At 38.0% G+C, this 22,272-nt stretch overlaps 1 protein-coding gene across 1 annotated transcript; it reads left to right on the forward strand.

The window, feature by feature from the left end:
• The first annotated feature begins 35 nt into the window (after positions 1-35).
• On the forward strand, positions 36-12,429 carry LOC124286449 (putative ZDHHC-type palmitoyltransferase 6). The gene is made up of 9 exons (XM_046722828.1): positions 36-283; positions 1,062-1,308; positions 1,776-1,908; positions 2,452-2,630; positions 3,382-3,618; positions 4,079-4,161; positions 6,402-6,494; positions 7,876-7,982; positions 8,954-12,429. The coding sequence occupies exons 1-9, from the start codon at positions 130-132 to the stop codon at positions 9,425-9,427; spliced, it is 1,707 nt and encodes a 568-aa protein (XP_046578784.1). The 5' UTR covers positions 36-129; the 3' UTR covers positions 9,428-12,429.
• Positions 12,430-22,272: the final 9,843 nt, after the last annotated feature.

The following is a 22,272-nucleotide window of genomic DNA, read 5'->3' on the forward strand; positions in this document are numbered from 1 at the left end:
TGCAAATAAATTATGCACTTCCTGTATTTATTCAAAATGGCGACGTAAATGATAAATTTTAGTGTCGTGTAGGAACGTTTTGTTCTTTCTTTTGACAGTTGTGATTAGCAGACACACCATTTGTACAAAATGACGGACGATCCGATGAGGTTTGCCCACAGCTTGATACCAAATCCAAACATACCTCATGATTATAATATATTGGCCAATGCCATCTCAAACTGTTCGGGCCCGGTCGTTCATCAGTTGTTGGAGCAGAATCCAGACTTGGTGAATTTAAAGGGTACGGTGATTATTGCTTTGCGTGTTGTAGTAGAACCCTTTTAGGTGCAGTCTAAGAACGTAGTTGATCAGACGTATCTGTCTCTCCTGCCAATGCCCTCCAATCTGACCGTCAAGCCATGACGAGGTTGTCGACCACTAGGGTCACAGAGTGACAGTCTCACACAACAGTGTGCCCCATCACAGCGTTCTCGACAACAAGCAGCTTGCAATCAACTCCCAAATTGGACAAAATCTCTGTACTCAGAGAGACGTGAACAGCATCATATAATCAATGCTACTAGTGTGTTTGCAATTAAATTTCTAAGCATGGTTAGTTTTCCTGCAGTGTTTATTAGAAGTCTGAACGCCTTACAGTTTGAGAAGATGTTGTTCAGTTCGAACAGAGTTGTCAAACAAATGTGCGATTTGTTGGATATGTTTGACTGACATGCATTCTATGACTAAAGATTAAATGACCTAAATCTTATATTCCCTTGCTAATGTAATTTATCAGAATGGAGAATTATTTCCTATCCAGTTTCAGGGAACCTGACTGTCAGAAAATGGGATATGGAAGGAAGCAATAATTTCCTGTTTGCAAAATATTTTTGTCCTAACTTCATTCACTGAGTTAACATTTGACTTTAGTAGTCTTAAAATTAATAGGTATGGTGAAGAAAGGCTTTATTGTTATATCAATACAGGAAAATTTGAGAAATTAGGCTTTGTATTTCTCACCTGACCATGCTAGATGAACCAGTTTTCTTATTACTAATCATTAATGCTTTCATCATCAGCATGGCATGGCCAGACTGCTCTACACAGAGCCTGCCTAGGTGGGAATTCTGACATTGTTGGGTTGCTGCTACAAGCTGGAAGTAATCCTAATGAACCTAATGACTTTGATGAGACACCACTACACTATGCAGCCAAGAGAGGGAATCTGCAAGTTTTCCAGATGTTGGTTCAGGTTGGAGGGGATGCAACACTTGTAGACAAGAATGGAAAAGGGATGATCCATCATTCAGCAGAGACTGGGACTGTGTGAGTAGAAGATGTCTCATGCAGACATTTCGAAACTGTTTGTAAGACACTCATGTCCAGGTTTTCCTGTAAAAAAACATGAGTTTTGAATAGGCCTCTGATTGGCTGATTCTCTGTCCAGGAGATATTATGTTATGACTATCAGGGCAAAGGTCATGTGGAATCATGGTATTTTACTACAAGTGGTTCTCAATGAATTTGGAATTTGAAGTCAGCACTTGATAGAATAAATACTTTTAGTTTAAAGCATAATGCACTATTTTCAATAGAAATGTGTAGGCTAATCTCTGCAACTAATCATCTTCATATGAAAAAAACAAAACATAGGAGATGACATTCGCATATTTAAACTTGTTAAATGATGTTTAAAGATTAGTTTGGTCCAGTAGACACATTAAAGAGGAATAATTTCATGAGCACTGTGTGATGTGCATACCATAATTAATTACTCATCCTTGTGTTCCCAGATACATGCTCCACTATCTGTGGGAAGTTCAGCAGCTAAACCTATCAGATGTTGACTCCAAACGTCTCACACCTCTCCATATTGTGTGCAGACATGGACAAGTGGACTCCTTGAAGTACCTTCTCAGGAAAGGGGTAACTACTTAAAGTTCTTAATCTTTTCATGTATACATTGTATCAGTTGAATAGAACAAAGAAGCATTAAATGTGTTACCATTGTAACATCATCTGATCTATGTGTTTATTTCTTCTCTCATGCAAGTATTATTTATTATTAGCAATAAAACACATTAAAGCCTCTTCCTCTTCAGTGGTCATATCATCAGTGAAATATAAGTCACTGCCATAAAGTGATGACATTAGTTATGCTGTTATTAACAGACAGACAGACAGACAGTTTTATTCAGTAAAAGGCCACTGGCCCATAATACAGTCAAATGCGTGATCACACATCACATGAATGGTACACAATGATTTATAAAAATGTTCTGCTCCTCATTCTAATTTGTACATTATATAAGAATTATACTGTTATTACTATAATCATGTTACCAGCATCAACCGGGAAATAATCAGTTTAATACGGGGCTTTTGTGGGCATTTGCTGCAAACTTGGAGCCAAATATTGGCTTCTGAGCATGCCTAGATAACTCCCTGACTTTTGTTCCCTTCCCACAGAGAAGCAACCTGTATGCGACAGACTGTGATGGCAACACAGCGCTGCACATAGCGGTCCTGGAAGGCCACAGCTACATGACCTGGTTGCTTCTGGAGGTCATGGGGAGCAAAGTTCTGAACTTCACCAACAATGACGGTTACACTCCTTGCGATCTTGCAACAATGAGAGACAAGACAGGGTAGGATATAAATAATTCTTTATGATCTGGAGAAATTATTTCTGAACTCTTGTTTTTCATTCAGTGAACCATTGTCAGTTTCCTGGGGAAATATGCCAAAGGTTCATGCTGACCCATGAAGGTCCGGGTTAGAATTGATCTTCAGTATCCCATGCTTGTCATAAGAGGTGACTAATGGGGTCGGCTGGTTGTTGACTTGCTTGACACATGTCATCGTATCCCAATTGTGTAGATCGATGCTCATGCTGTTGATCACTGGATTGTATGGTCCAGACTCGATTATTGACAGACTGCTGCCATATAGCTGGAATATTGCAGATTGTGGCGTAAAACTAAAGTCACTCACTCACTCCTAAGAGGTGACTAATGGTATTGAGTGATCAGGCTCACTGACTTGGTTGACATATGTTATCGTATCCCAGTTGTGTAGATTGATGCTCTTCCTGTTGATCATTGAATCGTCTGGTCCAGATTATTTACAGACTCAAACAGTATAATGACATGAATTGAAACACTTGTGGGGATTTTGGATTAGAATATAGATTGCCAGCAACCTGTGCCTGTTGTAAATGGATTGGATTGTCAGACTTGTTGGCTTGGTTAATAACATGTCATAATATTCCAATTAAGTGATCCAGACTTGATTATTTACAAACCTCTATCATAAAGCTCAAATACTGCTGAGTGAGGCTTAACAACAAACAAACCAAAAAATGTGACACTGGTTAATGTTGATCTTTTTGTCAACCAGGCACAAGGAACTTGTTCCATTATTGAAGCAGTTTCGGAGGAATCCCACAGCCCACCCCCGTGGCCCTGTGTTGAAGTGGTACTGCTACCTGCTGCTCCCTGCTGTTGTATTTGCTGTGTCAGTGTTGGCGTCCAGGCTTTTGATGGACAAGTATCAGGGCGTACTAGTGTTTGGGAGTCTTGGGGCACTATTGTTCCATCTCCGAGAACAGATGCACAGATTCACCGACATTAGCAGGTAAAGTGGAGAGATTATAATTCAATTATCCAAATACTGGTCAAAACCGATTTCGTTTCTTGATTATTGGTTTAGTTTAGGTCTAACTGTAAGAGGCAGACGTCAAAATACAAAACTAAAATAAATAAATATTGTAAAGCATGATTTGAAATGAATTAATAGATATAACACTCTTGAAATGAAAAGGATTTGGGGGATAAACATAAAAAAATCTGATAGTTTGACTAGTTAAAAGCTAAACACAGGGTTTCTTTTTTTCTTTCTTTTGTTTTTTCTATTCACATTTATTAAGATATGATGCAATACAAGAATATAAACTTGCCCTGTCTTTAAGTACAAAACATTTAGTGCAGATAATCTGTAAAGTCTACTGAAACAAACAGTGAATTTGTTAGGTCACCTTCAGATGTGTTGTTGTTTACATGTTGAACTCATTTGAAATTTTGTCTTGTGTCTCCAGGTGGCCAAACCCTGTACATGCTGGGACGTTTGCAGCTGGCCTCTTCCACACCGCCTTCTACTTCTTCGTAGCCATCATGCCTTGTATCCTTCCTCTAAACCACTCACACTTGGAAACCCTGGGCATTGAAACCACATTAGTCCAGGAATCGTACATAAATCAGTTGCCATGCATTGCAAGACCAAATTTGTAACTATACCTGCAATAGTTAATTCCTGCATTTATTGATTATGACGTAAAACATGCTGTCGGACGATGTTGAAACAAAGAACTGTGTGCACCTTCTGATTTTGCATGATCTCAAGTTTTATCAGGTTTCATCTGTCCCTTTTAATTTTTGTATGCATTAAAAATACAATTAATTTATTTATTTCTTGTCTTAGTTTTTGGAATGCTCTCTGGTTAGCTATTTTAATGTATACCAATATGTGAATTTCAGTTGTACAAATGTGCTATTATAGTCATGGTTCTAGCTCATGTGATTGGTGTCCAACTACTGTTCTGAAAAAGGGGGATATTTGAACCCCACTGGCCCAGCAGGGATGTAAAACATGTTGTCTTACCTCATGTAAGAATGTCCATCTCTGATTGTTTCGTGTGACCTTGAACAAATTACTGTGTATGCCCAGTACTCGGCTGTACACCGCCAAAGCAGGGTATGAATATTTGCGAGGGAGAATAAATCATTTATACCCTGCCCATGGAAAATGCACGCATCCGTGGCAGTCAGTGATCCGTGAACCAGTGGTTTGGATCGACATGTCGGTACCATGTTCGTAAAATATATGTTTGAAATATAAGATAAATTCGTTGTCGCATTATGATTCGGGTATACAGGGTTTTATGCATTCCATTAGGTTTTATCAACCTAAATAAAAACCTAACATGAGACGCATAAAACCCTGTATACCCCTCATCACAATGCTGCAACTTATATAGTATGACCAGAAATTATTGAGAATTTTAGGAATATGTTTAATTGGATTTCTAGTATAAACAACCTTGACCAGCTATCAAGTGCTTGGTTTCATTCAAGAGAGACAACTCTGTTAATCCTTTTTCATTAGCTTGTGAAGAGTTATCCCCCTTTGTTTACTTGCTAGCAGACGACATTTTCAGTGATCCTCAGTATGAATGATATAGAGAAGAGGAGTTGATTTTAGGGTATTATAACAAGGACATCAGATCAGCTAAAGTGATTTCAAGTAGAACAGGCATCCCTTTGTCCACTGTTTATTGTGTTTGGAAAAATATTGCAAATGGATATGGCATTGAGCACCAGGGAGGCGCAGGTAGGCCCAGAAAATTGACTGTCGGTGACAGGAGGCGGCTTGGTATTCTTGTTTCTAAAAACAAACGAAGGAGTTTAGAAAACTTAAGGCTGGATATGATTGATAGAGAAACTGTGGCTGTCTGTATGGAAACTTATAAAACTGAGCTGCATGCAATTGGTTGGCAGAAAAGTCGAGGAATTCCATCACCGATCATGAAACCTGAACAAACGGAGCGAAGGTTGAACTGGTGCTTACAGCCATAAATTTTAACTGGGACAATGTGATTTTCTCAGATGAAAGTTCTGTGTGGCTGTTTCCTAATACACTGAAATTCTGGACCAAACAAACTGAAAAACCTTTGTATCAGTTCCCAAAGTACAGTCCGAAATTTAACGTGTGGGGTGGCATATTTGTGTTAGGGGCAACGCCCCTCTGTGTATTTGAAGGGAATATGAACAGTGAGTGGTACACAAATATTCTCGAGGGACATTTACTTCCATCTGCTCACATGCTCTATGGAAATTTTTTGATTTTCCAGCAGGACACGGCCCCAAAACATCGTTCAAAGCATTCACAGGCCTGGTTTCGACCAAAATATGACATTATTAGATTGGCCAAGCTATAGCCCTGACCTAAATCCAATAGAAAATGTTTGGGGACTTATGAAGGAAAGTGTCAATAAGAAAATTCTGACAAATATTGCTGAAATGAAAGAAGAGGTGGTCCGATATTGGGACAGCATGGACCACGACTTTCTAACTTCTTTGATCAGTAGTATGCCCCGTCGCATTGGAGCCTGCAGTGCTGCCCATGGTGACTTGACAAAATACTAACTGTTCACCTGTCTTTGAATCTGGAGTTATATTCTGCTAATATTCACATTTAATACGTGAGTAATGAGTGAAAAAAATACAAAAATACAATCTTTAAATTCTCAATAATTTCTGGTTGTACTGTATTAGTATTTCTGTGCTGGGATCATTCTGTTTTTGAAAGTGATGTGGGCGATTATGTCCAACAGCCAGTCTAAACACTTGACTCTCCATCAGACATGACACAGCATCTCTACATCATGTGCCTCACCCCAACGTATGCAGTCGGCCTCGTCTACCTCTACTGCACAATATTGTTCACTGATCCAGGTATGTCTACATAGCTACAACTTGGTGGGATCCTGGCTTAGAATAGGATGGCAACAACTTACGCTGATCGTAAGAGTCAACTTTATAGATCAGTGAGTCAGTATCTTGGTGGATGGCATGGATCGTTGCTCTCAATATCCATCACTGGATTGTCTGGTCCATACTTGATTGTTAACAATCGGCCATCACATAGCTGTAATATTGCTGAGTGTCACATTAACAACTAACACATGCACATAATCAGCTGGATCAGACAAATGTTTTACTGTCTTAGACATGTATAGATATTGTTTGTTGCATTAAGATTCTGGACATTATGTGGACAAGATGCCAGACTGGACATTTGGTCATCATCAATGAGATGAACAGAGACATAAAATGTCTTGCTTCCAACTGGACATTTAATAAACAACTGAGAGCGAGTTACAATACTGGTAGATCTAACAAGACTTCCTGTTGACAAATGTATAACATGACAACTGATGATATTATCCTCTTCTGAACACTTCACTCTTCATGCTGTTTGACTGCTTGTGATTATTGTATTTACTGAAGAAAATGGATGAAAATACTTACAATATGAAATATGGAATGAAAAAACTTAAGTTGAATACCTGTTCGATAAAAAACACACTAGGATTGCAACAAATGATTTCAATTTTCTAAAAAACTAGTTGCAAAGAACTTGTATGCTGTCATATCCATCTGGTACTGCATGTTAAACCTATTTATAGACAACAGCATCAAAAGTCTGAGCGGGCAGGTATTTCATTTGTTCAAAACACCTGTGTCAACTGACAAATGCGAATGGGTACAAACCCATGGGAAAATGCTCATCACTACTTCTTAGAATGTTCTTTATACAATCAACATAGAAAGATCATGCTTAAAGCTATTCAAGATGTATGTGGTAGTAATTCTGTGATTACATTATCTGTTATTTTAAACGGCATTGCAGATCTGACAAATCATAAAAATGAAATTATATTCAAAAATGTACATCAATATATATGCAAATCTAAACGATTCCAGTAGTCTTCTCTCTATACACCTTTTGTATTATAGCATTTCCCCCTGTTATGTTTCAGTCTTTCTCTGTCTCTGTTTCTAATAATTGCTTGTGATGTAATTAGTTATTGTAAATATCTTCGGAGAGGGGTTTAATAAGTTGAAAGAACTTGTCCCCGATCCTTTTCACACTGTGAATAAAATATGTTTAAACTAAACTAACTGACAAATGCTGAGCTATCCATCATGCGGAGCTAGCCTCACTGCTGCCAATACGTATCTGGTGAAAATCAGACCATGTATGTGTGTATTGACTGGGCCTGTGTTTGTAGCACTAACTGCTCTGCTGCATGATATGTATGTCTTCCTCCAGGTTCTGTATCCCAGTCTGACGTAGATGAGAAAACACTGAAGCCCCTCACCATCCTTGACCTTAGTCACCCTGGTAAAAAACTAGAGCAGTTTTGTATATTCTGTGAGGTGAGTTATATCCAAGCTTCCCAGACACAGTCTGTATGAAACATGTACAAGAATGCTTACCTGGACATGGTTCTTTCATTATCATCAGATTCTGGGGTTATTTTATTGCCGATAATTATCAGAGCTCACTAGTATTGCTCTCTTCAGCATAAAAGAACATTCTCTCACTCTAGTTTACACAGTTGTGCACTTTCTTTCACACACCCTTTCTTTCATATTTTAGTTTGTAAAGAGTATCATAGGCTCATGTATAAATAATTTCTGTGGCCTTATGAAGTGTTTCCCAAATCCATGACTTGCTCTAGAGAATTGATTGGGAGTCCCTGGCCGCATCCTACCGAAAGTCTTGAACCCTGTCTAGAACTTTACATTCAGTGGGTTTAGTTTCAGTATATTGTTTCTGAGGTGAGGTGAGGTGAAATTGGGTTTAACGTCGTACTTGAGAATATTTCGCTCATATGACAACGTGCATGCGTGTGTATATGTATGTGCCGCTGCTTGTACTAGCCCAGACTGAAGCTGGTTTTATAGTGCTAGCCCACTGAGATACCATGCCGCAGTGAAGCATGAATACCCCACTCAGACACATTATACTGACTCCGAGCTGACCAGTCCTTGTTGTACCCATTAATGCCGAGCGCCAGGCAGGGACCAACAAGTACCATATTTTAACATCTTTTGGTAGGACTCGGTCGGGGATCGAACCCGCGACCTTCCGTTCTCCCGGGCGGACGCTTGTTTCTGAGTCAGGTATATATGTTACACTGAAACATGGTAACACAACAGGCTAGCAAAATATAAATGGGTTCCAGACTAGTACAAGGACCCAGACACATGCATGTTGCAATATAGGTGCAATAATCGTAACCACAACATTAAACCTCTTTCAACTCATCCAATGGTGGTTGGCATGATGACTGGCAAATTCCAAAATTCCAGATAATTGACTCCCATTTCACATTGTCCTACAGATAGTGCGTCCACCTCGAACCAAGCACTGCCGACTGTGTAACAAGTGTTTCCGAGACATGGACCACCACTGTCTGTTCCTGCTGCAGTGTATCGCACAGAAGAACCACCTCCGCTTCATCTGGTTCATCGCTCTCAACATCATCGCCATGGTGATCTTCCTCGTCCTCTCAGCAGCACAACTGTTTGAAATATACCCAAAACTGACAATATTTGAAATGGGCATCACTCTGTTTCACAGCAATGCATGGCATCTGTGTCTAATAGGACTCAACATAGCTTCCATCTTCTGGGGCGTCAATTTACTACTGTTTCAATTCCGGATGGTTGGGAATGGTTTTACCACGTTCTATCAACCAAAGCAAAATGTGGATGTTCTCACATCTATGGAGAAGTGTATGAATGTTCTGTACTTTCTGTTAGGCAGACGACCTTTTGCAAGAAATCCGTTTTTAGGAAAGGAAATGAATGTATAAGAAATCACCATTTTATTGCATTGTGAAGCTATGTATGTCTGTTAGGAAGTTGTGGTTTTCCTGACAACTAAACCCAATGCTTTTGTGAAAGTATTTTGATAAATATTGTGGCTTGATATTTATATGCAATGAATAATAACAAGATGAACTTGAACTTGCCTGAGAGCAGTTATGTTATGTATTACTGATATTTGTCTGTTTCCACATGTTTCATTGCATCTTTCATTTGGCATAACCTACAGCCAGCAAGCCAGTGCTGCTTGTGCTGTGTGAGACTGGTATGTAAAAGTCAGTGTGTAAAACGTTCGAAACAGGCAGCTTTATTTCATTTGATAATGTACATTCGAAATGATTTTTGGTTTTGATGCCACAATGGTTATGAAATTCACAATACTACAGATGCATCTATGGTAAAACTTGTCTGTTGTGTTTAAATATGCATTAAATGTTATGAAGATGTGATCTTTTGTTGAACCACAACCAGTCATATGACAATGTTCACAAGTGTCATGCTGGAAGGCTAATGCGAGACTTTGGCCAAGAAAGGCTTGTAATTTCTTTTCTTCACACTTTTAATGTTAATAGAGTATTTTCACCTTTCTTTACATTGAAACCAAAAAGTTTAAAATTTACCTAAACTATATATTTTGTACATTGGATTTTTTACCATTTATGGTTATTCATGGCGTATCTTCATGATCTGGCGTCTTGGGACTGTCCTCTTGGAAATAAAGAATTTGTCCAAATTTGACATGGGTAACACACTGAGTGACTGCATAGCTAGAGTTGCTACACTCCATTGTCTATATCCCAGTATAGGGCTCAGGTCTTGTATTTACTGCATTATGAAACTATGTGAATAAGGTAATCAGTAAGTGATATGCTATAAAACAGTATACAAATTTCAGTCATCAGATAGATGGAGTTGGGTCTTTAATGGCTTGAATTCAGCCTGTATGGTATGCCAGTGGACTTGCGTCCAGTCCCTTCTGTATTTGCTTGGAACAGTATTTCACAGTCTCAATTAAAGTCAAATCTTTTCGATAACTCTCTGTATGAAGAACTCAATGAATACAAGGTGTCTAAATTTGAGGTACAAGTGAGTGAAGTATTTTGATAAGCATATCTGATTTCTTTACCTTAAAATGAAATATGATGGAAAGCAAAGTTAAGTTGTGCTATTGTATTGCTGTGGATGTTTTACACACTCCTGATGTTTCTTAGCACCATGACATCTACTCCCAAAAGATTATACAATTATTGTGTTCTGGGGTAGTTTTCTTTTTCTGAGACTGAAATTTCCAAATCTTGATGATAAAGAAATTAAGCCAAATTGTTTTAGATGGCTGACATCTGAATCTCTCAAGAGCCAAGCATCCTTCAGTTTGACTGGACAATCAAAGCTGGATCAGGGTTCACCTCATGCACAAATTCATGTGGGTGTCCTCATATCTTGATGCTAAGATGTATCATTTGTGTGTAAACAATCTCATTTAAATGGAATTGGCTCCCTTGCAGTATGTCAGCATAATGGTTGTGAAGCAGATTAAGATGTCAGCCACTTCGATAGCACTGAGCCACTGACAAGCAACACATAATTGATGTAAGGCTGGGGAAAAAGACCCATCACTGATTTGACAAGAGGATACTACAAAAATATAGACAGCATTCTGGATCAAATCAATAAATATTCATTAACTTACACCAAAAACAGTTGAAATAAACAAATCCCCTTAAAACTCAGATACTGACATCTCCTTCCAAAGAATGAATATAGACTTCCAGAAGATGCTGGGTCATATTAATGGTGTAGACAAAGACCTGGTGTCTACAGAGTGGGCTGTAGATCTCCAGTCTGCTCATGTGTTTGATTCAGACTGTATATCCCAGCTTATACTGATCTGTTCTCATTGCTGGTTATGATGCTTCCATCTTCAAGGTGCTTATTCCAAACTGTGTGCTGAATTACTGTCCACTATGTGTAGCTTTTGTAACTGTGCATCTACAATCTGTGTTTTGTCACAGAGAGATGACCAGTGTAAACCAGATGTAGTTTGGGTGTTGTATTTATTACCTGGTTTCTTGGTGTAAAACCTGATAATTGATGATCAGAACCTGATACAGGCTGTTCAAAGGTTGAAATGAATGTTTGTTTTAATTGTTGATTGGATGGTCACAATGTCTGACCCAATTGGTCAAACCTAAACACTGACAGTGCACTTTTTATATGATTTACAAGCTGTACATGAACATTGAGAATTTTGTGGTTTTCATCTTCTTTTTATTGTTTGGTGCAACGTTTCAGGGCTTGTTCTGGCCCCGTCATCAGGTAGAACTAAAGAACAGTGTTCAGAACAAGCCCTGAAATGTTGTACAAAACATTAAAAAGAAGATGAAACCCAGAAAATTCTCTATGTTCATCAAATAGCATCTTCTAAACTGCCAATCAAACATCTAAGCTGTACATGTTAAGTGTTCATCAACGTCCATGCTGGTGTATGGTCAGCATATCTTTTCACCTAAACTATGTTATATCTTGTATTCATGTGCTGAAATCCACTGATGCATCAGGCATGACCACCATTGTAACATAAAGCCACTTGATGGCTGTCACAGATTATCCAGGGATGAGAATTTTCCGCAGATCTGCAGATTTGATTGCACTGGGGTCATTGGATCTGGCATGGGGACCTAAAGTCCCAAACACCTCCGGCTCATTTGCCTCGTTTTTCACTCATAACCATCCTCATCCCTGATTATCTCATCATTGGTTCCAGATTGTCTGGACATTTTGTAAGCAGTATATAAAGTGTCAATCTTCATGTATCAAATTTTTATTGTTGAAATTTATTTCATCAGTGTACCTATGCATGTATTGGTGATATCGCCAGTTTGGTTATATACATGTATTTCAGCACAATGGCTGAAGGTGACAGTCTGAATCTTGAAGGTCAGTTGCAGCATGTAAAGGTGGTCAGCATTAAATTGAAATTTGACAGCAACACCAGTATTCAGTAGTTTTGTGTTTGTCACAATAGCAAAGGAACTTGTATTGTAAAACAGTCATTTAAAAAGAGACCAACCAATTTATGCACACTATGAAGATATAAGTAAGAAATCTCTTATTTTTTCAAAATTTATATTGTTGGGTAGTATACATTTCATTGTGCAACCAATGGTGCTAAATTTCAGTGTTTGTTTAAAGGTTTACATGTTCTGAAAAATATATTGTTTATAAAGCAAGGTATTAAGGTCTTATAAGCACACACTACATGCTGAGGCCTCTGTTGATCACATGGCACTCTATGTGAACAGTGTTGGCTTGGGCAGTCACCCAATGAGTGTGAAATTGGGATTTAAAGACTTCAACATTAACAAATGAAAGTTTTTGACCTTATTATATATTCTAGGGTTACAAAGGGCATTAGGTCCTTCTTCTCAATGTTGGTCACTGGTGCTCTGGTTACTGATTTGGATGATAACATAACTGACTTGATCAGGTGATGACAACTCTAGAAATGAAGCAATACTGCACCTACATGTTTGTAGTTTTTAATTTATTTTATATTTTTTTACGTTGCATTAGTGAAGATAAATAATTTTGAGGTGTTTTTCATACCTTGATCTGATTGGCAAAATCAGCCTCATGCACCATTGTGTTTTACTGATGTGGTCATCCTTTTTTTACCTAGCAATTTTTTCAAGGTAGATACTAGTCTGTACATATGACACCATATACTCCTAATGACAAACATACAGGGTCGGTTCAGGTGGATGAGTGGCAATGGATTTGTGTTCCCATGATATCTGTATTCAGTCACACAGCCCCTTCATGGGGTTTATGTAGAATAGATCTCTAGTAATGTACTCTGGTTGTAAGCAGATGTGACCCGAGACACCGGGGCACAGGCAGTCAGGCACGATGACTTGGTTGATTGCGGGTCACTATATCAATCACTGGATTGTCTGATCCAGACAGGGTTACTTGCAGGCTGCCATCACAACTGGAATATTTCTGAGTGCCGTATTAAACAGCAAACAGAAAAGGTAAACGCAACAGTTACTAACATATTTTTGGATGTTTTCGGTATCCTTTGAACATTCTTCAACACGTTTTCTAAATTAATAAAATTATGGAAATTGTTGGTCCTGCCTTGGAAAGTTAGAAATAATACAAATTAGGGTTCTTGTTTCATATCATTCCTTCAGTTTACACCATAGTGTATAGCATGTATATATATGTAGATAGTATAACATGTGCTCAGTCACGTCCACGTGACATGACGGTGTGATGTTGTGTATCAGGAGATTGTTGTTTACATAGTTGTTGTTGTTTACTGCTGTATTGTGATGATGTCAGTGGAATTGTTTACTGTAATTCCCCACATGTGATACCATATTGATATGCATTGTATTATCTGTCGATATGATTTTGTATTTCTTAGTCCTAGTGAGAGATACAAGCAACTACAATCATTACAACTTTAAGGATTCACCAAAGAGTGGGTGCATCATGGTCATCTCTGACACAAAATGAGTCTCAGATATTGTGTTCATGTACATGTACCAAAACAATCTTAGTTTGTGATGTAGTCCTTACCAGCACAGTGGCCAAATATAAGGACATCTTTTGTATCAATACAAATGTGCTATACAGAGTTTAGGAAGATCACAGCCTAACATTTGAACTGTAGCCAAGTGAACAATCATGTGTTCCTTGATTTCCTTTGAGTAGTATACTTCATATGTAGATTCCTTGGTTTCTGTCTTGTATAGTGACCTTGAAGGATAAAATAGGATTATTTTTTTACAGTATGTAGCAATCTTTGTTCAAGTAATTCAGGACTGTGTTGTTTTGTTGTTTTGTAGTCATTTACTGCAGTGAGATGTTTCAATCTTTCAAATAATTATTCATGTATAATTTTTTGTATACTTTTAAGAAAAGTACGTTATTGCTATAAAGTATATATAGCCATTTTTAAAGTAATTTTTTCATGTATTAATTTTTTTGTATCCTTTAAGCGAAATAGGGTATTGCTATAAAGTGTATAGTGCCAACAATCATCTCAGTTGCTTCCATTGTTGGATCCTTGCTTCTCTCGTGGCTGCTTCTACACATGTACTTTACTGAAGTGTCATCCTAAGTGAAGGACCTCATGATAGGAACAGGAGAGGATGCTTACCGATACCAGTAACATGTGAGGTTAGAAACTCTAAATAATTCCTATCAAGTGATTGCTCCTTAACATATGATATATTTGGGATTACACTTTCTTAGTGAAGTATAGATTCTTGTACTTTTGTTGGGTTGAGTCCCATCCGGGATTCGAACCCAAACTTACTAAGAAAGTGTAATCCCAAATATAACATATGTTACATTTGACCACTTTCTAAACGGCATTGTGTAATCAAAGTGATTGTTCACAGATTCACCAACTGTGTTACAAGTCATTTGAACACTCTTGCTAACATGATTGTCGACAACTTACGTTAAGGTCTCAAAGGTCAGTTAGCTGGACAGCTGCATGTTACAACGTGCATGTATAAAGGGAGCTTCGTGGGAGTTTCAGGAGAGACAGGCATCTTGACCATGCTGGTTAGAAACGTGTTTCAAAATACCATGTTAGATGTAATACTTTTACAGTGGTATATCTCCACTCTTGTATACCTGATCAAACAAATGGCCATAACCTTTTCCAAAGAATGTTTTCTATTTGATATATTTACATTTTTTATGATGGTGTTATAAAGAAATGGAAAAATGTTTACAATTTGATATATAATAGAATTTGATATACGTTGATAAGAATAAACTTTGTAATCTGCTTAAGCCCCACATATATCCTTACTGCAGTGGACCAAATCTTCCCCCCCCCCAAGTACATGCCACATCGAGTGGCGGTTCTCTTGGTTAGTGAACAACTTTGACTGTAACCTGCTGAAGTCACATATACATCAATACCGTAGTTGATCAAATTAGCCCACCTAGTTGGTTCCCTGGCAATGGTGCCCAGAGCCTGTGTGTAGTGTTTCTGTTGGTCTGCTGAATGTAACCTGCTGAAGTCACATATACTGAATGTTTGTCATAGTTATCAATCAAACTGGTCTTGTAAAACTGTTCCATAATATTATTTTCATCATGACAGACTGATATGTTACAGAAATGACAATGTTTTGGATAACAACTTCTTTATTGTTGGTAATGATGTCTATTTAATGCATCCATATAGAATACTAAAAACGTTCCTGTAACAATTTTGTGAAATGAGTGAATATTTCTGGAATCTGTTGAGCAAAAGGCGAACTATTCACAAGTTTCAGAAACATGGAACTACACTGAGTCGAGCTTATTATTCTGTATATTACTTGCTGTTTGCATGTTTTATATATTTCACTGTTGTGTACAAAAAGACAGACATCTATGCGATCTATGGGAAAACTCAAGTGAGTTGAACAGAATAACACCCTTACAACTGTTGTAACATTGCAGTTCGTAAATAGGGCCTTGCAACACGGGGCGTCAAAGACGTCACAATACCTTCAGATGCAATTTGTGAAATTTTGAAAACATTGCCATGTGCTGTCAGCCTAATGACGAGGTTGCTGGTGTTTATTGTGAACTTGCATGAGCTCCTCACAGTGGTCTGCCATATCTACATGCAATGGCATTGAATATGCAAAGGGCAGTCTAGGTAAACTTAGGCTCAGTATTATTTATACACTGCTATACTAGTCTGTCAAACCTTAGTAGAAGGTCGCGTCAGCTAACCTTTGAATGGCCTACGACCGTCCAATCAAACGTGAGATGGCCGAACGGACTTAACCAATCAGACAACAGCTACTATTTAGGGATCGGTGGGACTTACAAATTGTTTTTGGATTTTCTCTTCCATGGTCGCTGCCACTGATCTCTCAACAAATGAAAATCTGCATAAAACACATATATTTGACTGCAGTATATACGTTTAGGGTTTTCTGATGACATCGTTACTATTAGCTCACATTTCCTCAAGATGACATCCTGGAATATTGACAAAAACGCTATTTTCAGCGACTGTTTACTCACTGTTGTGAATAGTGGCGTCCTCCATGTGTATCACTCAGAAGCGATCGTACGGAAAACAGCAATCGGAATCATTCGAGTGCAAACGTTTTCAAGGTAAAAGTTCAAATGGTATGAGCGAATGTTAACTTTCACGATTTTGAAAGCTGTGTTCTGATTGGTCAGTTCAAAAGGCTATCTGACGCAACCTTCTACTAGGGTTTGTTAGACTGATGCAATGGGATGTTGAGAGTTTAGTGAAAAACGTCTACCTGCAGTACATAAGCAGGGTATTTGGTGTTAAACACATCATCACAGAGTTTGGTGATTACATGGTGGTTTCTTCAACATGCAAGTAATACATAATTTCTTTGAGAGGCATTTTAGAAGTTGTATAGATGATAACGTCATTGCTTGCTTGATAACAGTGTTGGTACCTACACCAAAATGTCGCATTCATTGCAATAAAGAAGTTGACTATCCATAGAACTTGGTTTTCCTTCAAGTAATAAATATTCATGGGGAGATGGGATATATATGCATAGACAAATATACTGAGAAAGCTAAGGATGAAGGGGTAAGTAGTAGCCCCCTAAACATCCTTACAAACATAGAAGTTGCTATCCCTAAAAGGGTCATTCATGCCTTCCAACTCCTAAATGCCTATCACAGACTTATCAATTCCACGAGCTCTGTTGTCATTGGAAACCTCAGTCCATAGTTCCCCAGTAACCAGGTCCTGATTTCTCGAAACAAACTTAAGTTTGTACTCAAATTTCAAACTGAGCTTGACAATTTGAAACAGCTGAATTTCCAACTCAACTGCATTTCTGAAATCAAAAACCCAAAACAACTCAAGCAACCTATCTACTAAACTTAAATTGTCTACTATGTTTGAGTTAAATGTTGATATCAGTAATTCTGGAAAATGCATTTTCATGCGTTTTCTCAAATTTGAGTAAAACGATAACTTAAGTCAAATCTAAAACTTAAGCTTGTTTCGAGAAATCGGGCCCCATGGGGGTTTTAGAGGGGACCAGACAAGAACGAGAATGAAAGACAAAGGAGTCACATGATCAACCGGAGACCATGATGCACACTTCTCAGGAGCTTCCCGGCTGTCCAGGTCCCAATTTCTTGAAACAAACTTAAGTCTTTGAATAGTCAAACTCAGTTTGAAAAATGAGTAACAGGTTTTTTTATGAGAAATCAGGGCCAGGAATGGGAGCATTGAGGTGCGTTCAGGTGAGAGGTTCAAGAGAGGCCAGAAACTTTGTATACAGTTCATTTCCACTCTCTAAGTGAGAGAGTACACTCTGTGAGATAGGATAAGTATTATAAATATACAATTTATAGTTAAAATTTTCAATTTCTTAATCATTATGGTGTGGAAATGAAACTGCATAACTTAAGAAAGCTGGCATGGGATTGGCTCAATTGTACACATGCTTTGGTAAAACTGGTCTGTCAGGTAAACATAGGGTTTCTCAGATGTGACCAATGGACAGGTTGTCAGATCTTCATGCAGAGAGGGATTGTATCAACATAAGGTCTACATAATGAAACAGATTTATGTGTGTTTGGTCGAGTTTATTATGGCAGATAACTAACACATCAGTACATGGAGGCATGGACAATATTTCATCTTCTACATATCTTCAGGTTAATTTTCAAACATATGGAAAGGCTAATATATAATCATTGTCAGAGATCCCCCACATGTGTAAAGCCCATTTCTGGTGTCCCCCACAATGATATTGCTGGAATATTGCTAAAAGCGGGGTAAAAACAGTGTCCTATGATCTATTAATGATTTAACATTGGGTAAACATTAAGCTCGTCAGAAATATTCCAACTGACAAAACATTCAAGACTTGGAAATGTGTACACTGACAACATAACTTGATAATGTGGCAGTGTGTGGTCCTGTGCTTTGAGCTCAGGTCACAATCAGTTGAAGTTAAGCAACGTTTGACGCGGAGAGGCCTTGGATGGGTGACCATGTTTGGCAGCTTGATTTTAGTCCTGCCCCACAACGAAGCACATGTAATACATGTGGTCTCACCTTAGACCAGTGAGTTTGTTCAAAATTGCCTCTGTCCACCCAGCAGTAAATTGGGTAGTTTGTCCAAAATTACCTCTGTCCACCCAGCAGTAAATTGGGTACCTGGTATGATATGATGGTAGTTAGTCTGTCTCACAGTCCCTGAACCACATTATTTTCCCTACTGCCAAGCCCTCTCTGCAGTGCTAAAGCCCTAAATATAGCAAGTCTAGATTTCCTCAGGTTGAGGATCTCTGGTCTCCCTAGGGCTCCTTTTCAATTCAAATGGGCTTGTTTGTTACTATCAAAATTATATATTTTCAGAGACTAAGCATTAGTCTAGATGGTAGTCTGAATTTGAACCTTGAGTGCCTGACAGGCGACTGGGTGTATTCTCCACAGGGAGTGTTCTGTACTCATAGACCACGGGTAATATGTCAGTGCTTGGATCATGCAATGTGCATGGATAAATGCACATTATAAATGGACTATGATTATTATTATTATTATAATGTTCAGGGCTGTGGGGTAGCCTAGTGGACTATGGGTACAATGTGTGAAGCCCGTTTCTGGTGTCCCCCGCCGTGATGTTGCTGGAATATTGCTAAAAGCGGCGTAAAACCAAACTCAGTCAGTCAGTTATAATGTTCAAGTTACTCATCAAACACCAGCTTCCATTATCATCACACCTATATAATCGTTAATTAAATCATTGTAATTTATTCATCATTCTAATTATTTACATATTGTTTGATCCATCTATTCATTTGGACATTAATTCATTCATACCTTCACTGGAAATAATCACCCGTTAGAATATTGATCTTCAGTAACCCATGCTTGTTGGAAGAGGTGACTAACGGGATCGGGTGGTCAGGCTCGCTGACTTGGTTGACACACGTCATCGGTTCCCAATTGCGCAGATCGATGTTCATGCTGTTGAGCACTGGATTGTTTGGTCCAGACTCGATTATTTACAGACTGCTGCCATATAGCTGCAATATTGCTCTCACCTATCAGTTGGTGAACCACCAGCATATATTTGATATACATTGAATATTGCCAGATGAAATGTAACACCACACACACTGGCCCTCCAGTAATACTAACAGCATAGAACCAAGCATTCATTCAGAACATCAGGCACAGATCCACTGACCAGAGCAATAAAATTCAGGTTCATAGAACACACATTGTGTTTGGAGTTATATTACATCATGAAAGGTAATGAGTAGTCAATACTACCAGAGACCATCTATTATATGGTCTCAGATAATACATAGGGTTTTGCATTAAACAGGGTGTGTTTTACAAATACAGATATTCCTTTTTCTTTTTTATGTACACGTTTGTGGAAGTTGTATGCAGGGATCATAAAATCATTCTTGACATGAGTCAAAGTTGAGATGCAGTTGTCTCCCTTTGTAAAACGATCTGTCTGCTTTCTTGGATTATCAACAGTACAAATAACATTGTTAGTATGTCTTTATAAAACCACAAACTTTGGTCAATACATGTTATTATATGTATTTAATAACACATGAAAAAGTATAATATCATGTATTTATTTTTAAGAAAATCACAATATGTTAATGACACAACTTATTTCCATTGAATGTACTGAAAAATCTACTCAATCCTCCAATGTTGCAATGCAACAGAGCCTATAAGGCTTGTCAAATGAGTTAAATTTTGTAATTTTGGCAGCATGATTTCAGTAATCATGCATAAAAATACCCAAAAATATTAAATTGAGAGGGAGATAAGGGTGTTTGTAATTGTCATATATATCTCTGGCTAAGCTATGGAAAATGTTCTTTAAACCATGTGGTGAAACATGAGCAGGGCCTATATTTTTTAAGCTCTCTTAGCGCTGAGATAGTCGTAAGTGCCATACATTAACATTAACTTACGACTATCTTAGCACTAAGAGAGCTTCGAAAATCCAGGCCCAGTGTCATATATATCATATGTGCACATATCACTTTTGCTTAGCATCCATATTTCTGTATTTTATCGTCTTTGACGTCATTAAACAATTGAACGTGACGTCAATGAACAGGGCAGTCACACTTGCTTACAATGTTTTACTCCACAAATGTACATGAATAAAATGGATAATAAAGAAATTAATACCCTCGTAAGTGTGCCACATGACTTATACGTGCTTTATACGAAACGCATGCCAAATTGTGTAGTGCCGGAGCTTTTGCTCTGGTAGGTGGAGGCTCAGGGGTGGGGAGGTGTCAATGAATTTACAACATATAGGTCCGTCTCCTATTCTCGCGGTAAACACGTTTTCTGCTGGAATCACCGATGCGCGACACTTAGCGGTTGTTTACATCACCGACTGGTAACTAGGAAGTGGACCAAGTCTGTGAGTGATCAAAATCTTGCAGTGTCACGAATATTGGGGAGTTTATACCAACTTGGACATATCATTACTTTTTCCCGCCCTTTCCGGCAGGATTGCTCTTACAAGCACTCAATAACGTTAATTCCTGGTAATACTGCGAGAATGGGAGAAGCCTCGTTTCCTAAATGGCGGATGGCATTGTTTATCACGGGGCTCACGAGTGGTAATTCACCTGATGGATCTGGCAGCTGATAGATGTAGATGATAGAGGAGAAGGCCCTTCATTTAAAAACAACAAGCATTCATATGATAAGAATTGTTTGTGTTATTTTTTCAGCCAATATCCATAAGTACCGCAAGAATAGGAAACGCCTTCCTAGTTTGTCAGCTTGGCTCCTGAGAGTTCTAGTGCTTTGGTCTTGCCTCACAAGAACATAGAGCAGATGTGGTTTTCCTTGAACACATGACCTCTTCAAAATATACCTCTGTCTGCACTGATGTAAATGGGTACCCGGTAGGATGAGAGTACTGTGCTCCACAAAGTGAGATGAGAACATCATGCACAGATCCACTGACCAGAGCAATAAAATTCAGGCTCATGGAACACACATTGTGTTTGGATTTACACTCTTTACAAGGAGACTTATATTACATCATGAAAAGTAATAGTCAATAATGCATAGGGTTTTGCATTAAACAGGGTGTGTTTTACAGATACAGATATTCCTTCTTTCTTATGCACACATATATATTTGTGGATCATAAAATCATTCTTGACATGAGTCAAAGTTAAGATGCAGTTGTCTCCCTTTGTAAAACTGATCAGTCTGCTTTCTTGGATTATAAGCTGTACAAATAGCATTGTTAGTATGTTTTGATAAAACCACAAACTGTGCTCAATACATGTTATTATATATGCATAATAACACATGAAAGAGTGTAATACAATGTATATATTTTTAAAGAAAATTACAATATTTTAATGAAGCAGATTCTTTCCATTGAATTAATGGAAACAATCTCATCAATCCTCCTCTTCAGTCTATTTACAGGTCTCCATGACCTTTCCAATGATATAAAAAAAATAATTTTGGCAGCATGATTTCAGTAATCATGCATAAAGTACTAAATATTATAAATGTAAGAGAATAACGCCAAAGGCAACTGTCACAACGTTCTGAAGAAATGCGTTAGAAATGGTGTTATATTTATTTGGTTTCAGGATATGGCTGGTATGTGAGGGACTACTATGACATCTACATAATATAGCGATTACTTTGCATTTTAAAATAGAATAGAATAATACTCAATTGTCTTTTCAAGGAATTGTGTTAGATCAACAGATCTACTGACACATCAGGGAGATACAAATACAAAACATATTTACATAAATTCATGAATTT

This window comes from Haliotis rubra, unplaced genomic scaffold (assembly GCF_003918875.1).
Source record: "Haliotis rubra isolate DU_JTF1 unplaced genomic scaffold, ASM391887v1 Scf383, whole genome shotgun sequence".
Lineage (NCBI taxonomy): Eukaryota > Metazoa > Mollusca > Gastropoda > Lepetellida > Haliotidae > Haliotis > Haliotis rubra.

Excerpts from the sequence above, each read along its gene's own strand:
- LOC124286449 (XM_046722828.1), top strand. The coding sequence starts at position 130 with ATGACGGACGATCCGATGAGGTTTGCCCACAGCTTGATACCAAATCCA. Across the intron at positions 1,309-1,775 it reads TCAGCAGAGACTGGGACTGT|ATACATGCTCCACTATCTGT; the intron begins GTGAGTAGAAGA and ends TTGTGTTCCCAG. Across the intron at positions 7,983-8,953 it reads AGTTTTGTATATTCTGTGAG|ATAGTGCGTCCACCTCGAAC; the intron begins GTGAGTTATATC and ends ATTGTCCTACAG.